Source organism: Phalacrocorax aristotelis, chromosome 1, assembly GCF_949628215.1.
Source record: "Phalacrocorax aristotelis chromosome 1, bGulAri2.1, whole genome shotgun sequence".
In the NCBI taxonomy this organism is placed as follows: Eukaryota; Metazoa; Chordata; class Aves; order Suliformes; family Phalacrocoracidae; genus Phalacrocorax; species Phalacrocorax aristotelis.
Window position 1 is genome coordinate 98463114 of NC_134276.1, and position 18932 is coordinate 98482045.

Here is an 18932-nt window from a genome sequence, read left to right on the forward strand (position 1 = left end):
TGAATTTTTATCTTCCCCTTTCCGTAGCCACGCCATTGGGGGCTACCCGATAGCCCTCACCAGGTTGAATTACACAGGCTGCTGCCATAATGCCGTATGCAACGGATGACTGAATGGGCAGCTGCGGGTGGCTCTGTGAAAACCTTCCCAGAGTAGACTGGCTTAGCAACTTCAGAATTTCCTTTTGGTTTCTTTTGATAATGAAGAAAGAAAACAGCTTTGCTTTTAACCATGACTTCTCAGGAAGAGGTGAGTGAAGCTTTGGGAGCATGTGATATCTTCTAAATAAACAACACATCAGGGTTTAGCTTTCATGTAGTATGCTTCACAATGATATTTTGTTTCCTCATGGGCAACTTACACACCAGCGAGAAGGCTTTTTTTAAAAAATATTTAAAAATCATGCATAGCAAGCTGTCTTCTTCTCTATTTTAAACCTAGTGGATTCTACATAAATTTTCATTTATGTTCATTGAAATGTAATCAAATGAAAGAGTAGAAACCTTATTGCAGTTGTTTGCTGAAAGGTGAAAAGATGTTCCAGGTGACTTAAAGATATAGTGTCACAGACAAAACACGTATTCTTTGCCTAAAATGTGTCTTTGTAAGTATTTCTGGGACTGACTCTGCAAACACTTATGCTGCTTTTACGGCTTACTAGTTCCACTGTCTTCAACAAACCTGGACCTATTTCACACCACTGTGAGTTCAAAAATTGCATTGCTTTTGCTAGTGACGGTGTGCAGAACTGGGGTCAGAAATTAACATTTCAAATCTATTTACCCTGAAATGTAGTGTAGCCTGTTTTAATTGTTTTTCACTGTGTAGAAAGTGATCAAAGGTTTTCTGGAGTAAAATTCATTGGGGCCTGCATGAGGATCCTGTCATGTGCTGTACAAGTATCGTATGCTTTTTAGTCTTCCTCTTGTTTCCTATTGCAGCTGAAGGGCAGGGGATGGATTCACACCCCCAGTGTGGTTATTAAAAGTATGACAAGTGCTTAGACAAATTTGAAAAAAATTAATTTCAGTAGTTTGCTGGTAAATTAATTATAAGAGTTCCTCTCATGAACACTGAGTACATAATGTACTGTGTCCAGCTCTGGAGCCCTCAGCACAAGAATGACATGGACCTGTTGAAGCAGGCCCAGAGAAGGTCCACAAAAATGATCCAAGGGCTGGAGCACCTCTCCTGCGAGGACAGGCTGAGACAGTTGGGGTTATTCAGCCTGGAGAAGAGAAGGCTCTAGGGAGACCTTATTGCAGCCTTCCAGTGCTTAAAGGGAGCCTATAAGAAAGATGGGGACAGACTTTTTAGTAAGGCCTGTTGTGGCAGGACAAGAGAAACAGTTTTAAACTAAAAATGGGTAGTTTTAGACTAAATACAAGGAAGAGCTTTTTTATGATGAGGGTGGTGAAACAGTGGAACGGGTTGCCCAGAGACGTGGTAGATGCCCCGTCCCGGGAAACATTCAGGTCAGGTTGGACGGGGCTCTGAGCAACCTGATCTAGTTGAAGATGTCCCTGCTCACACTGCAGGGGGGTTGGACTAGGTGACCTTTAAAGGTCCCTTCCAACCCAAACCATTCTATGATTCCATGATAATATTTTACAAGGTGATTATAGCCTTTTTTTTTTTTTTCTTTTTCTCCTGGTGGGTCAGGTACAAGAGACAAATCCCACTACTGGAAGTCTTGAAATCATCTCTGTCACAGAAGATGAACTGCCAGTACCAGAAATTCAGTTTTCCTTCAAAAGATTTTTCTTCATACCACAAGCAAAAGTGGACCCCAGTGCAAATGGTAGGGATACTGCACAGCTTTTTGACCTTTGTAATCTAAATAGCTAATGTACGTCTTTAGCCTTGCAAAATTATGCTTGCCCACTCAGTCAGAGAAATCAATCACTTTGAGGAAGAAGAAACACAACCTCACTCCCCCAGCCATGAGGTTTGCCAGCATATTATCAGGTGATGACATCTTTCGTCAGCTTGCATATGCAAGCATTTTTCACAGCCAGATTATTTACACACTAGAGCCACATAGCAAATATTTGCCCATGCTTTTCAGGCACATTTTTGAATGGCTTATCTGAAATTTTACCAGCCTGGAAATTGGTCCATTAAAAAAGTGAATATACAATACAGCTGCCTTGGAGGAATAGCATGCATGTTTGCTACTTCCCACAGGTTTCATGGCAAAAATAACCATTAACTTCAACAGAGGCAGGCTGAGCATCAAGGGTGAAGATAGAGCAATTTAATTTTCTAGTCCATTAAATACTACAGCTGTCTAAGATTTTTGGCGTACCAGACACCAGCTCCATTCCAAAAGCAGTTACTCAGTTGCTGCTGAGACAGTTTGTGTAGGCTGAGATTTAGTTGTGAGTCTATAAGTCCTGACTGATTTTAAGTGTCTGCCAATCTCAGATGCAAAGCTTGAAGAATGCATGAATTAAAAGGTTGAATTAAATTTTTTAAAAAATGAATAAAAAACTTGCATGAAAGCAAGATTCTGCCTGTTCCTGTGTGCCCCCATGACTTAACTGTGTGTGCTATTTTCCCAAAGCTTGCCTGTTGTATATCAGAATACATTTGAAACAAGTGAACTGTTCATTATTTTCAGTGGAATCTATTGTTGTCTTCCAGAATGACAATACCTCTAAGTTGAGGTCAGCTGTGCAGGTGCTTGGTGGGCAGGACTGCTGCAGCTCATGAAATGTATTCAGCAATTACTACTGATGTGTATTTTTACTTTAGATGCATTTTTTTCCCTTGAAAACTCAAAACTCAGCCTTGAGCCATTGTTCAGTTCCCTCCTCGTCTTTATAGCATAATTTTGAACAGATCACCTTTTCCCCCATTTTCCAAGACTAGCGTGGGGGTCCTATTTGTTGCAAATTTAGCTTTCTATAATTTTTCAGTTAACCTTGCTTCCAATTCCAAAAGGACCAGTGACTTTCCTCCTTCTTGTCTTGAACACCCGTTTACTAGCTAGTCTTGTCTTTTTCCAATATCCCTGCTCCTGTTCAAATCTTTAGGCTCCTCTTACTTGTTTCCATGCATCTGTTACCCCAACTCTGGAGGAATATATCGCACATGGGACTTAGCTCCCCAGAGCATGAGGTGAAGCTATGTGGCCTCTGGCCTCATCCTAGGATTTCCGTTATCCCAGAGACAGTGCTCAAAGCAGCGCACAGCTGGGCTGTGGCTGGAGGGAGCACTGGCACCATGGGCTTGATACCAGCAGGAGTCAGGAGGCATCACAGACAGGAACAGTTGTAAGGAGGAGACTCAAACTCATTTGTTCTTTGCTACTTCCACTGAAAAATTTATTAGTCCACTAGAGCTTTCCGAAGCCTTCAGAGAGTACACCTGTACCCTGCACACAGGTTTGATTACACACAAAAAAAACAGGTCTGAATTTCATTTTTATTCTAAGACTTACATTTTCAGGAGAGGTCCTTGTATGCTTCTAAAGCTTGAGTACGATGTAGCCCACAAAAATATAAATTTAGAGCTCATATTCTTGATTGCATTGAGGACAGTCCAGGTGCTCTGTAAGGGCACCCTTCATGAGGCAAATGCTCTAGGGGTGGTCTGAGAGTACCAGCAAGCCCCAAAGCACATGGAGCCTTCTCAGAACCTGAGCTAGGGATCCGAACTCCTCCAGGTCAGGTCAGCTCATGAAGTATATGCAGGGGTTACTACTGCCATCCAGTTTATTGGATATATCTTTTTCATTGCAGACTCACTTTGGTTTAACTTCACAGAAGTTGTTCTCTCTGTTTGGTTTCTAGGAGATATTGAACCACCTTCGATGTGCCATGTTTTTATCTCCCTAAAGTACTTTCCATATATCTGTGGTTTATTCCTTGCAGTAACCCTAGCAGTTGCCATTGGCCTGGGTGGTGAGTACAATCAGTTATTCATTAAGTTCTCGCTTAACCATTCAAATGCTTAATTTTTCATGAGCCTTTTACTTAGAATGGAATTAAACTGCTACTGTGGCTTGTTTGCTGAAGTAAAAATTCTTGTTGTTGCGATAGCTTTCAATTTTATTTACGTGTATGGATAAAATAGATCTGGAGCTCATGAGAGGATTGGTGTAATATTTACAATGCTGGGGAACCTGTAGTTCAAGGAAACCTTTCTCTAGTAAAACTTTACTGGTTCCTCTTGGATGGTAAGCTAAGAGTTTAGAAACTGGGGGAGGCTTCAGGTAGCTCACACCATATTTTTGTCCTGTAATTCACTTCTTTAAGTTTGTTTTCAAAGAATTAAAGAACAAACAACTTATACAAAGGAAAAGAAAACGCAGAATTAATTTAGTTGCAACTGGAAGGTGTGACCTGCCCAGGTCTAGGTGCCAAATATGTTGATGCTAGAGCAGTGCCTTCATACCTGCAACAGGGATAAGCTTGCTGGAGGTTGAGGCACCCCGTCAGAAAGAGAGTGCACTGGCCATATTTTGCAAGGGTGTCTTTGCTTGGCTGCTGGGGAGCTGAAGCACCGGGCAGAAACTTGCCCTGAAGTGAAACATAAACTGGGTAGAGGGAGCTGGGAAGGAGTCAGCAGAGGCAGCAAGGCTGACTCACCCTACAAGTCATTACTAATGAATGAGTTTAGTAGCACCACGTAGCAAACTTCAGGTTGTATTTCAAAAGTTCCTAGAGTACAGGAGTGGTCTTTTCCTTAGCAAAACAGAAATCTGGCCAGATAATGGAAGTTAGAAGTATTAAATTAACATCCAAGTGTGTTTTCATCACCCTGTTTTCTTTCACTCTTTTTAGTTGAATACAACTGCATTGGGAAGTTTCGCTGCCGATCATCCTTTAAGTGTATCCAGAAATCAGCCAGGTGCAATGGTATCTTCAACTGTAAAGAAGGGGAAGATGAGTACGGATGTGGTAATTTAAATTTGGTTTTAAATCCCTCCCACCTCCTCCTATAGCAGCTGGCATGTTATCAAGAAATGCGTGCTGTAAAGTTTGGGTGAGGCAAGAAGGGTAGAGACTGAGGGATTATCTAAATCACCAGTTCAGAGGAACAATCTCTCTGAGGTATAGATTTACAGTTTATGAGGTATTGATTTACAGTTTAAGCTCTGACCATAATTGTGATGATTGCTGAATATCGCTACTGCCATATCGGGCATGTTTCTTCATTAGAAGTCTAGATGCTTTTTGACTGCTAGCATTTCCTCTGCCTGCAAGCTATACCATCGCTGCATTATGGTGTGTATATACAGCACTCTGTATTCACTGGCACAGTTTCACTGTGTTGTTTTTGAAGATTGCAAAAGCCTGTTATTATCTTAAGGGACATGGGACCGGGAGAGATCAGCACTGCCTTTTGTACACTGAGTACTGCGGAGTTTGCTGCTTCATGTGTGAAATGTATGCCCCCGTGTCTGAGTTTCTCTCTGTAATGGTTCTGGGCATCGCAGGGCCATTTTAAATGGTCCCTCCCTGTCCTGTACTATGGAAGATGACTGTGGTGTTTGCAGCCACTGGGGAGAAAGGACTCTAATATTAGTAAACAGAATAACTGATGTTTAGATCAGTGCACCTGTAACCCTGACTCCTGTATCTACAGGTAAGGAGGCAGCACAGCTTTCCATCTGTGCAATATGAGGAATGACAAGAACCATGAGCTTTTGGCCCCAGCTAACCCTGCGCAATGCTTTCAACCTTTGGCATGTTTTCCCCAGGGAGGCTTAAGGCCTGTGGAGGCTGTGGGCAATATGTCTGCTTTTCTTGCCTGCCTTTGCAATGTCATAACACTGGCCCATGGGCACCTGCGGAAAACTCCTGTCCACCAGTGACCATGTGTGTGCCCTCCCTTCTCCCTGGGAAGACCATGCAGACATGTCCTTTCCCATCTCCAGGTGCCTCCTGCTCATCTGGGGCTCTGCACCCTGACAGCAGCTGTGGGGTGGGGGACAGAGGTGAGGAGGACATGGTGACATGCAGGGTGAAGGGACTGTGGGTGATGGCTCTGGGCCTCCTGCAGTATTTCCCCATTGGTCTCTTGGCTGGAGGCAGCACAGTTTGCAGCAGTGTTTGCTCCACGGGGCGGCTCAGCCCTGCAGCTGGGCTGGTGTAAAGAGTTGCTTGCAGGCAAGGGCTGCACTGAGCAGAGCCAGGCTGACGTGGGGAGGGAGTCCTTGGGAGCCGAGCTTCCAACCTGTGCATCTCTCCTCTTCCCAGCCTTTATATGCTCATCAGCCCAGACACGCCAGCCCCATTTCAGCAGAGGAAGGTAGGTAGGAAACTCCATGGGAGCCCAGGGGCAGCTGGGTGCAAGTGCATCCACCTCTCTGACTGTGTTGTGCAGCACAGGAGGTGTCAACCACCTTTCATCAGTTATCTTGATCGTACGTTTCCTCAGTGTCAAGCATCTGCAGCTCCTTCTCACTGCAATCAACAAGACTTGCTTAGGGTCTGGACTGCAGGGCAAGGCAGCCTTCTCCATCTGTATTAGAGCTAGCATCCCCTATCCATTCCCGTGAGCATAGACTTTTTTCTCCTGGCTCTTCTAGCTCAGTGTACCTTGGTTCCTTTCCTTAAGGGAGAAAAAAAAAAAAAACCCAAACAGAGAGAAATTCTGTCAAAGGAACCAAGTGATGTAAAAGAGTGGTCGTAAAACCTCAGTGAGCCAAGAAATGTGGATGCCACAGTGGTGCATTGGCACTGTGGTGTACCTGGTGGCTCTTCTTCACAACTCAGGCTTTTCTTCTCCTGAATCTCAAAGTCAGGTTGAGTGGCAAGAAAGCAGTGCTGCAAGTGTTCACTTCTGGATCGTGGCGAACAGTCTGCTCTGATGACTGGAAAGCAGAGTATGGAAATACTACCTGCAAACACCTGGGTTTTTCAAGGTATGAACACAAAATGGAAGAAACTTTATTTAGCATTTTGAACAAAGTCTGTGCTTTACAAGAAATAAGGACTTAAAAATCCACCTTTGTGAGTTATACGTTTGAGGGGATTTGGGGTGATGTGGAAAATAGTCCTGAATATTTGTGCACTGCAAATGCCATTTATTACTGCTATAAATCCTGGATGATGGCTAAATACAATGGCTTGGTTAAATCTTCCCTATGGGGTGCAGGTGCCTGAATCCTATTTGTCTCTCTAGCAGCTTACAGCCTGTCAGAGAGGCACTAAAAACATATGAGCATTTTCCACTTCTTTTACTTCCTTTGCAGAAAAGTTGTATATACTGTTCAGTTCATGACATCTGTTAGGAATTAAGGTCCGCCTCACAATTGGAGAAGAACCTGTTGAGGCGGTTCTTACTGTCTTGATCCCATTCCTGAAAAAGCACCATTTCTTTCACAGACTTTCACACAATTGAGAAAGAGTTTGAAGCTGTGACTTGCAATGATGCTCTGGTGTTTCTTACAATGGCATCATTCTGATTTCTGACATTATAGTTAGCAGTATAAAGCTTCTTTGAATAAATACTTGTAGTTTTTAGGATAAATATACCTCAGTTGTTCAACAAAATGATAAGAAGAAATTACAAAGTATTCATCCGCTGCAAAACGTTAACTCCAGAAAAAGGAGACAATGAGCTTGTTAGTGCTTCAGGAAATGTGCCAACCAGTTACAATAAAAGCTGTATTGCAACATTAAAGTTAACATTTACTTTCTCTGCCAGTTAAATGCCCCTCAGCCTGTGTGACTTCCACACCTGATTATGGCAAAAATATATGCACGTTATAAGAGGCATTTCTTGGGGAGGATAGGATTACTTTATCAAGTATCAGAATATGATTATTGTGGTTGCTACACTGGGTTTCCATTAGCAGAACTGCTGAATTATTTGAATTATTTAATGAAACGCTGTCTGAGGAAGCTGTGTTTATCATTTATTTGCAGTTATGTGAGTTCAGGTTACCTGCCCGTGGCTGCAGTTGAAAAACAGTTTCAAAGACATTTCGTATCCCTCAGCCACTGGTTATCAGCTGATCAAGTGACATCCCTGCCCAATGCAACAAACCTCAGGTATGCCTCAGCTTGTTCTTTCTGACAGCAAGAGAGCAATGAATAGAAGGAGAATTACTAATAGTTTGAGATTGTTGCCTTTTTTTTCAGGCATGTAGTACTTCGTAGGTGGTTGGAGGTGTTATGCATCATACACCGAAGTTCTTTCTGGAATATGAATTAAGAGCCTGATCCAAGACCCATTAAAATCAACACAGGCTTTAAAATGAGCTATTTGAAAAGCCTATTTGTCCCATGATCCCCTTTTTGCAAATGGATAGACAAGAGGCATTTATCTTTTTCCATTGTGAAGCAGTTTGTTTCAGTTTACAGATCCCTAGATATTTCCCAGTGGGCTTATGAACCCTTTATGGTCCAGACAATTGCTTGTTTTCCTTAGTTACCTTTCACTGAGAAGCAAGCTATGGATCCAAGGAGACTACAGATCGCATGTTGAAAATTGCTGATGAGCCTCCCCTCAGGGAAGGGTGAACCACTCTTCAGCAGGGCAGCATATGGTCTGCAGGCTCCTCATGGTGTCTAACCTCCTAACTTAAGTATTTCAGCTAAATGCCCTAAGGAGATTGGATGAGTACATGACTTTGTACCTCTTTCAATATATGAATTACTTACATTTATGTGCACATAGCTGTACAGGAAGATGACACAACATTGAAAAAAACCCAGTATTTGTGAATTGGAACTAATACTGCACTGTCTTTTCATCTTAGAGAGGAATGCGCTTCTGGCAATGTGATCATCTTAAAATGTTTGGGTAAGAATCAGGAAAAGTGAAAATAAAATCAGAAACTGCCCTTCATCCACTGCATGGCAACAGTAAGGGAAGGTATTGTGTACTTAGGGCATACTGTACTATCAGTTTATCAAACCAAAGAAGAATTATATTTCCTGTATAAAATCTAGAAGAATTTCAGAAAGTAAGAATCCACTGGAGGGCAGATTGGGACCATCAGGTAGCAGGAGGTGAGAATCACTATAAGAAGCAGATGTTTAAGGATTGTGAGTTGAGTCCATGGGCTGATACTGTAATTCGAACTCTTTGCCATCTCAGCAGGGAAAGGGAAATTCTGTCTTAACATTTGAACTTTCATTCCCCACCTCTCCATGTCAGCTATTTTCAGAGAGGGACATAAAAAGTCAAAAAACACCAGCAAAATAATTACCAGGGGAGAGAAGATGCTTCAGCCTGCCTATGTGGGCCCCTGGGACCCTGTTCATTTAAGGAGGGCAGAACAGTGGGTTTTAGAGCTCAGCTGAGCACTATGTCTGCAGGGGAGAAGATGTGAGCCCCACAGCCCCCATCCCAGCTGCCAGGCATGATGCTGCAGGGATGGGAGGGAGGAGGAAAAACCTCTGGGGGCAGCCACGTCCCGAGATGTAAGCCATGGGGACAGGGACAGTCCTGCTGCAAAGACCTCACAGCCCTTGTAGAGGGGCTGAAAGTGACCAGACGCACACCTGTGTTTCCTCTGTGGACTGTAACCTTTGCTTTCTGGCAGCATGTGGGATGCGGGCTAGCTATGGGCCGCGGATTGTGGGGGGCAACGCGTCCTTCCCCCAGCAGTGGCCCTGGCAGGTCAGCCTGCAGTTCCATGGGCAACACCTCTGTGGAGGGTCTGTCATCACCCCACGCTGGATCATCACGGCTGCCCACTGCGTCTACGAGTAAGTCCCTAAATTGTCTTGCTCGGGGTGCCCCACTGACACTGCTTGCAGCAGGTCACTGTGTGGGGCCGCTGCAGAGGAGGGCTAATGCACTGTGCTTTCTCTTAAAACTAAACTGCAGGAGAGATTGGGTTATCCTTATTTCATGGGTTTGCTCCATAACATTTAAAGAATATCTCTCTCTTCTTGCATGAGTGCAAGTCTTTACTGAAAAAAGTCTCCCCAAGAAATAGTCCAAACCAGGGGCCCCAACTTTCAGATATTCTGGACACTCCCAGCTTCCTGTGAAATCAGCTTAAAACAATGTTTAAGTGCCAAATTTTAGCTATGCAATTTGTATACATTGCATGTGAGTTAACAGCTCAGGAGAAACTTGTGCTTGGCTGCTCTGGTACTCTGGATATCCAAAGTAAGTTACATGATCCTTTTTCTAGTTGACAGGATCAATCAGTGGCAGTTGTTAGTGAGTTGTACTGTGCTTAGTGCCCTTTACCACATACTCACTGCTCCTTTTTATGCTGTTCAAGTAGTCTTTGAGTTGTAAATAGATGCTAAACGGTTATTTAGACTCCTCTTCTTTGTGTAATTATAAACATAGCCCTCTCTCTTATTTATAATGAGTGGTCTGTTTTTGCAGTCTTGTTTGCTGCTAATAGTGCAGGAGAGCTCTTCTTGCTCTTACAAGCCCCAGGCCGCTTTCACCTAAGTCATTTAGACAGCTAAAATGGGATTTGCCTGACCACTTTTAGGCACCCACAACATGGATGCCTGCTTCTGAGCAAGTCCTGTAGGACGCCTTTATACCCAGTAGAGAGAAGAGATGGGACAGACAAATCCCACTCCTAGATCCTATTTAGAGCCCTGTGTTGCCATAAAAATAATTACTTAGGAATTAAGCATTTTAGGATTTTTGTCCTTAGCTCTGTCCCCCACAACCCAGTTGGTTGTGGTGTGTTCAAAGGCTGATGGGGACGGGAGCTGGCAACACAACCCACATCCCTGGAGCATTTTCCCGGCTAACCCACTGCTAGCCCATAGGGGAGAAGCCAAGGGAGAGGAGCTGCTCGTGTGCCAGAGGCTGAAGGATGTGGCTGCTCATGAACCAGGGGTAGAAGCACCGTCCAGAAGGACAGCCTCTCCCTTGAAAATGCCTTGCCACAAGTGCCACTGAGCTAGCCGGATGGCTGAGCAGAGGTGTGCCAGGCAGCAGCATTGGCTGCTGTGGGATCACATAGGAGGAGAGACAGGTAGGCCAATGCAAAGCTCTCATATATTTGTAGAAAGCTGCACAGATAACATATCAGTGACACAGTGTCCTACTAAGGCTAGTCACCCTTTCTGTATTTTTTGAAATTAGACGCGAAACATAGCCAACGTTAATAGAAAGGTTAGCAAGTACAGCAGACTGTAGCTATTTGCCTGTAGAATTTAATCTGGTTCATAAGCTCAGGAGACAATTAGAACACCTGAGAGTTTTATTAATGGTTTTTCACTCTCTCCTAAACCTTTGTTTCAGCCTGTACTTGCCGAGCTCATGGAGTGTCCAAGTTGGTTTTGTGACTCAGCAAGACACCCAGGTTCACCTATATTCAGTGGAAAAAATTATATACCATCGAAATTATAAACCCAAGACAATGGGAAATGATATAGCACTGATGAAACTGGCAGCACCGCTTGCTTTCAATGGTAATTCTTTCTGTTAGCTTTCACTTGACTTTCTCACCTTTCTAGCTAAAAGCGAGAAGGGTCTTTCCTAGTACAGACAGGGAAATTTCTGTTGGCAGCCTATGCCTGACCCAGGACAGTCGAGTGGAACCCCACTACTTCTAAAAGCAATGAGAGATGTGCAGTGTGGATGTAGCCAGCCTGCTGCTGTGATGGCAAGGCAGCAATGCCAGTTCAGACTACAACAGCAGAAACCCCCGGCCTCAATGTGAGGAACTCCTCTGTACTCAGTCTCCAGGTATAGAGATGAATAACATGGTCACAGGGCTCTGCAAAATGTTCCCAGTCCATTCTGGTACTGGCTTACTGAAAGCATTTAATAATAGGCAAACATTAACTTCATTCTTTCTAAATATTTTTCCTATCTAAAATAAATGCCCCTCCTCATTTTACTTGGAGGTCACAGAGATTTTTATCATGTCCCTTCTGTGAGTATAGAGAGATCCAGCAGTGTCCAAAGCTGAAAATCAAGCTTACGTTTCAAAAGGAAGAAAAGGCAATTAAAATATAATGATGCTTTTAAATTAAAACTACTTTTTTCTTCTCAGCAGGATGCTACCTACAGCTGACACAGTTAGTGAATTGAAATAATGTATAATAATATTGTATGAATTTAAATGATCACCTGCCAATACTTCCTGATCACTGTGAGCTCTCTGCAAAGGGCAGCTGGCTCTCTCTGATGCATCTAGATTGTCAGTTCCTAAATCAATTCACTTGAAATACTTCAAACTTCCACTTTGAATGAAAATTAAGCTTGCTTTTGTTCTGGTTTATATCTCAGCTAGAGCTGAGGGGGGAGGCAGCCCAGGGGTCTTGGAGGCTCCAGGCAGGGGACTTGATGCTTTGAGCTGGGATCATTGTACTGTGGAGAACTGAACCACCAGGAACTGCCCAGTAATACCTTGTATCTTCCCTCCCTTTGCTCGGTGCCAGCTCATCTTGACACATCACAGTTTGTCCCTGCAAGCTTCAGACACTGATTATATTGCTTGGCATTCAGTCCCCCAGAGCACAGAGAAACTCCACGAGTTCAGTGCCCCGGAGCACCAAAACTCTGTGAGGTGACGGGTGGGAAGCAAAGAGCAACCCAGACATCTTGTTGACCTTTCAGAAGAGTGCAGAGATCTGCACACATGGCTCTTTCTATGGGCTGCTGCACAAAACCTGTTAGGAGGTGCCATGCAGCTGTGCCGTAATTAGCCATTTCTCTGCCTGAGCAGCATGCCATGGGGTCTCTGGTCTGCCCATCAGCTGCCTGTGTGGTGCATTTCTTGTTTGCTCATTCTTCAGTTGACTGACCTGCCAGCTCCTCCTTCTGTTGCTTCGTACTCGAAACTAATTAGGCCTGGTGTAGGTATCGTTTCAGACCTGTGGTGTTGGCCATAAGACAAAAGAGCTGCAGAACTTCCAGGCTGTTTATGTGGGGAGTCGGTGGTGTTCATAACAAGTTCACTGCAAGCCAAATCCTCAAGTTTTACTGAGGCATACAATTTTCTTGCTAAATTTTAAAAGCAGTTCTCTCTTCTTTCTCTCTCTTTTTTTTTTTTTAAATAGGTCATATAGAGCCAATTTGTCTGCCTAATTTTGGTGAACAGTTCCCAGAAGGGAAAATGTGTTGGGTGTCAGGATGGGGAGCAACTGTGGAAGGAGGTATTTTAAATAGCCTGCTGTTGATTACACTACATTAAAACATCTTACATACAGTAAATACAGGATTTGGTTGGAACAATGTTCAACATTAAATTTTCTGGAATATCTAGGGGGTGGGAGAAGACATATTCCTAAATTTTATGCTCATCCTGAACTGCAAAAGTGCTGTACAAACCCGTATCACAAGGAATGGATGGGTACACTCTGTGAAAAGGTTGAAAATGACATGTAGACAGTAACACTGTCCACAATGTTGTACTCAGCCTCAGTCAAACAGGCTGTTTCCTTTTTAACTTCAAGCACAGCATGAACGCAAGAATTGACCATCCTTTTTTTTTCCAGAGAAATCATGTATGCATTTTCAGGCAGGTTGGATGATGTAGAAATTGGATCTGTGAATAATGTCAGAAGAAAAAGGGTTGTTTTGGTTATTTTTTTTTTACCATGACTCATATCATGGTAATGTCAATCAATAATATATACTGAATCACTTTCATGTGAAAATTCTTGAATTCTCAGGTCAATGTTTTTTACCATTCTTCAGGTATCTCATTTAATGTGTTCCCGTTGTTGAGAGAACAAGAACTGTATATTACCTGACCTACAGGTAATAGTGAAAGGTGTGAAAAAAATGAAAGCAAGGATTACTACATAAAAAGTCAGCTATAAATTGATAAAGAACAGTGTGCAAATGCTCCCATTTGTAGAAATGGTCCATTCAGACTCTGAGTAAAATAAATATTTATAAAATAAATCAGATATTTGCAGATGATTTGTTGCCTAACAGAACAGGCGATAAATTTGAAACAAATTTTGGCACTAGTATTGAAGACAGTGGCCAACTAGCTTTTAAGTTCGTTACTAACATTGATTGTCTAGTGTGAAGTAGAAGCATATAATGTACAGCTTTATATTATATACTGTGATAATCCACAACTCCACAGAGTCGCTGGTTACTGGATTCTGTAAGTGATGAGACGCCTCGTTGCCTTACTTGTCTGTTGCTGTTTTAACTGTATTTCTTTCATCCTTGCTTGCCAGTTCTTCGTATACTAAAACGTTTTCTGTTTATCATTAGAGGTTAGTTTCGAGGATAGGGAGTTTTTTCTTTGGGTTTTTGTTTGTTTGTTTGTTTTGTTTTTTAACAGGCGATACATCTGACACCATGAATTATGCAGGAGTTCCTCTGATTTCTAATGCAATTTGCAATCACAGGGATGTCTACGGTGGGATCATAACTCCTTCAATGCTTTGCGCCGGTTTCCTAAAGGGAGGGGTAGACACCTGCCAGGTATGAAAGTTTCCGAACTGCACAGTTGCAGCAATGGAAAAACATGAGTGATAAGTTATCGGAAGGCACTCCCAGGCTTTTCTTGGGCAAACATTTGGGTTTGTGCCGTTTACTCTGTTTACCATGAATATCAATCACTCACTGTGCACGCTACAATTCCTTTCTTATACTTCTTCTGTGGACCATATCTGATACTTCTGAAGCCAAATTTACTTAAGACATTTTTTAATTTCTTGCATGTGCTACAGCATGGTGCTATCCTTTCTTTGCCCTGGCTGGGGCCTCTGCACTGCACTGAATTTCGCTGCGCTGTAAGCACCTCCGAGGACCTGCAGGGTGTAGAAACCCCGTGGTGAAAAGCAGCCAAAGCAAGTATCAGTAGAGAAGCAGAAATGTGTGTTTATGGGAAGAGTAGAGTGAGGCAGGGGAAGGAAGCAAGGGAGAGGCGTTTGAGTAACTCAGAGGGCTGGTAATGACTCTGGAGGAGAGGGGTTCATAGCAGTGATGGATCAGAGGATTCTTCACAACACAGGGTGGTGATGATTCAAAATCACTGTCAGAGTCATGATGGAGCCCACCTTGTGTCAGGTCTCATTCCCATACACACTAAAGTGGACTCACCTAGCTAGTCAGGCATGAAAAGCAAGGGTTGGGGAGGAGCTTCATGTTTCCAGATTTGCTCAGTCCCAATTATGCGTGGGACAAGACAAAGCAAAGGCATTAGGTGCCTAGGTCTTTATTTAAGTGCCTGTTTGCACAGTCCCCCACAACCAGCAAGGCACCTGGCACCAGCACGTCATTATGCCTTGGAGAGCTGCCCAAAGGCAGCACACTCAGCATACAGCTCCAAGTGACAAAATGAGGCCTACGTGCCAAAGGAAGAGGCTTGATCCAAATTCCTTTTTTTTCTGTTCTTGTGCTGGCTCTGATGCCCATAGGGCAGGGAACTGCCCCAGCAAAATAAATTGAGAGTTTTCAGTACTTAGATGTAAGTCCATTGAGTTGAATCTGCTTAGCAAAGTGTCTGGGAAGGGCCAGAAATGCAGTGTGTGAGAATGCATGCAGGAGCAGGCAGGGAAGGAGGTGATGCACAAGCTTGTTGCAACCCAGGGCTCAGGTCAGCTCAATAGCTAGGAGCTTTTTAAGAAAAGCAGCTGTGAGAGACCAAGACCATGGCATGGAGACTGCAGATTAGCAATCTCTGCCTGCAGGACAGGCATGCTCCCCAGTACCTAAATGTTGTTTAACAGCAGGCTTCAACGTTGCTTCTGTCGTACTGTACTGCTAAGTGGGGAAAGAAAAATGTGATCTAATACACATCTCTAAGAAGTCTCCAACTTCTGCTTTTCCAGGACCCAGAAAAGAGCAGAAACAGGAGACTTTGAATTACTGGACTATGTCTCTCCCCCTACCTGTGCAAATAGATGTTCCCCCCCCTTTTCTGGGGCACTGACATTTGTTTTAATTCTTTGTCCTCCAGGGAGATAGTGGGGGCCCTTTAGCATGCGAAGATATGAATATCTGGAAGTTGGTGGGGACCACCAGCTTTGGAGTGGGTTGTGCAGAAAAGAATAAGCCGGGCGTCTACAGCCGAACCACCTCCTTCCTGGACTGGATACATGAACAGATGGAGGTCTGCTTTTGCTCTGTCTCTCCATCTCCAGTTGTTCCTTTGCTCCACCTGTGCCACACAGGGTTTAGCTCCTATTTGTCATAGCTGAGTTGTGTTGTACAGACATGTGCGACCCGAGGGTGCATTTGGGGGTTGGGGCAGGTCTGTGCGCAGAGCAGGGTGTGGGGGTCGTAGTGAGACGTGGGGAGTGCTGAGGCATAGAGAGGGGAGAGGAGCATTGGAGTGACTGGGGAGGGGGTCTGGAGGTGCAAAGCAAGGAGCAGGGAGGTGTAAAAGGGCTGAGAAAGGAGATGGGGGGCAAGGGAGGAGATGCTAGGGGACTTTTCCTGAAGCTATGAGGCTGCTACAAAAACGCCTGGGAAGTGGAAGCCGAGTGGGCCAAAGAAACTGGGGAGGAGGGGAGGTGGTGTTGGCTGGAAGGAGAGGACAGCAGAGGCAAGGAAGTGAGGGGACACTGCAGCCACCTTCACCTGACCCAAGGGTTTCTGACTCTCTGGAGACCAGATTGTCTGCTGTCAGCACGCCTCCAGTGCTTCCAGAGAGATGCTGGGTTCAGTCAGCCCAGCAGGGAGGGTCATTGTGCTTCAGGTGGACTCCCAGGCAGGGATCTGTTGTGGAAGAAGAGTCATCTAGGGCCATATTAGAGACCCTAGGCTGTCCCACCTGGTTTACAGGTGCCCCTGTAGAAGGGCAACAATCTGCAGCTAGTCCTGGGTTGCACTCACTGTTCCCATGGGGATGTGTTAGATACCCTGCGACAGCTCAGGTAGATATGATAGAGGATCTGTGGGACATCTGAGGCCTTCCGCACCAACTGCTGGAGGTTAGGCAAAGTGCACTAAGAGACCTCAAGTGGCGCTAGAGAGTGCATGTGCAAGGCAAGTGAACTGTCCTCCACTGCCCTGGTAGGAGCCCAGGTGCATAGCTCACAGATAGACACCTATGCACAGGCTCTTAACTGTCATTTTCTTAGCTTCATGGCAAAGCCACCCTAAGCACCAAGGTGTATGTTCCATCCTGCTCTGGCCTGGTCCTCACAGACAGCGGTGCCAGTGCTGCTATTCCAGCACCCAGTTTGCTGGAATGAATGAATGAATGAATGAATGAATGAACAGCAATGATGCTATTCCAGCAACAGCAGTATAGCCCTCAGCCCCAACAGCTGCCTGTGCCACTGTGATGTCATTTGATGAAACCGCTTCTGCCTCCATCTCGCTTGTGAAATACGTGAGATTTCCTCCTCAAACTGAAGTGCCAATATCAAGCATTCATAGGCAAGGAAATGCCTGAAATAAAGTTATGTGTGCAATTTCAGTTCAGCGCCCCCATCTGTATACTGTATGATGCGCGCTGTTTTCACAGCTTACTTTACACATGAAGATTTATGCCATCGCATGCCTATCTGTTACTTAACAAAGCTAAAGAAGACAGGGTAACTTTTCTAAATCTTTAAGACCTCCAATATTACTTTTTTTTTCTTCCCCCCAATATATATATCATTATGATTCATTTGCAGATACAGAAGACCAGACATTTCAAATTAAGAGATTATAATCAATGAAAGCACAGATCTCCATTATAAAGAAGTGATCAAGGGGAAAATAGTACAGCTAAATCTTTGTTTAGCTAAATGCTAACATGTTATAATTTTTCACAGGGACATCTTTCAGATGTGAACATTAATCCATCAATTTATCCTCCTAGAAAGGATTTTCAACTGCAGCACAGAAACATGGACACTGAAACAAACCAAAAGTAGAACTAGGGTGCCTTTGAAAATGGGATCAAGGGAATGGCTGGCACCTGGCAGATCTGTATTGTGGCCAAACGGTCCTGATCTGCTCTTACCTGCTATTGCTCACTATGGACTGGGGTTCATTTTGTCTCTCTAAAAGTTTCTGTGCTTTCTTCAAACAAAATTAACTCTCATAGCTAAGGCTTAGCAAAGGTGTTAGGAAAAAGATCTATTTTGATCTAAGCGATGCAAAATTGCAGGATAAGGAATATGGCCATCAGCATGTCCTTAAAAGCTTTCTTTCTGGAAATTAGCTATATAACAGCTCACCCGTCAGGGCCAATCATCTAAGGCAAGGCGTCATCAAAGAGGAGGCATTTGTGTTTTCTGATCTTCCATTTCCAGTCCTGAAACCAGAATAAAGCACTTCTGTCTCTTAGATTTTCAGTATACAAACATCTCGCTAAAGGCTCTCTCCTGTGAGTACAAAGAAAAGTTTTTTTATTACTTTCCACTAAGTGGTGAAAATTAGCTGATGCCATTTAGCAAGATGTTCCTCCAACACTGCAAACAGAGTTTCTGCTGCCTGTGTTCTGAACAGCTGTCCCACTGGGGAGGAAGCAAAAAGTTTATAGCACTAAGGGGAGTACCAGTGACCTACATACACTACTGTCTGAGAAATATTATGCTTCAACTATTAAATCTGAATAGACATGAAAGGTTCCTGCCCCAGCAAAAGAAGAAAAAAAAAAAGAAACCAGTAATGAAACAACTAAGAGGAAACAAAGTCAACCCCTTCAAAGCCTACTTAGTTCCCTGTGTGCACATGTCCCATGCGTGCGGTATCTACCACTATTAGTAATATATTCCTCCATCCCCCATAACCATATTTCTTTACAAGCCTTATGTTCCTGTCTCAGCTCATGCAAGGCTGAGAACCAGTGAAATAAAGCAGTGAGAGAAGCTCATGGCATTTGCTCAGATTCACAGTGCATGCAGTGGGAATTGGACTACACCTCTTTTGTCGAGGTGGTGTGTTTTTCTGAAGAACTTCAGCTGGCAGAACTGGCTCCAGCAGCCCTGCAGTTCCTTTTGGTGACCCCAGTACAGCTGGGAAAAAGGAAGTCATTCCCTTTCAGAGTTCAATAGGTGGCAACATGAGTGTTTGAATAGATGCATAACTGGTTTTGCTTCCCAGAGAGAAGAACTGCAGACCTGAGG

General features: G+C 43.9%; 1 protein-coding gene across 1 annotated transcript; it reads left to right on the forward strand.

The window, feature by feature from the left end:
• The first annotated feature begins 231 nt into the window (after positions 1-231).
• Positions 232-18930, forward strand: TMPRSS3 (transmembrane serine protease 3). Its single transcript, XM_075081946.1, has 13 exons — positions 232-249; positions 1663-1801; positions 3798-3908; positions 4791-4907; positions 6754-6877; positions 7884-8009; positions 8720-8763; positions 9509-9674; positions 11191-11360; positions 12957-13052; positions 14201-14343; positions 15824-15976; positions 18910-18930. The coding sequence occupies exons 1-13, from the start codon at positions 232-234 to the stop codon at positions 18928-18930; spliced, it is 1428 nt and encodes a 475-aa protein (XP_074938047.1).
• Positions 18931-18932: the final 2 nt, after the last annotated feature.

Coding starts and splice junctions, on each gene's coding strand:
- TMPRSS3 (XM_075081946.1), top strand. Junction 4,908..6,753: donor GGAAGATGAGTACGGATGTG/GTAATTTAAATT, acceptor TGAATCTCAAAG/TCAGGTTGAGTGGCAAGAAA. Junction 13,053..14,200: donor GGGAGCAACTGTGGAAGGAG/GTATTTTAAATA, acceptor GTTTTTTAACAG/GCGATACATCTGACACCATG.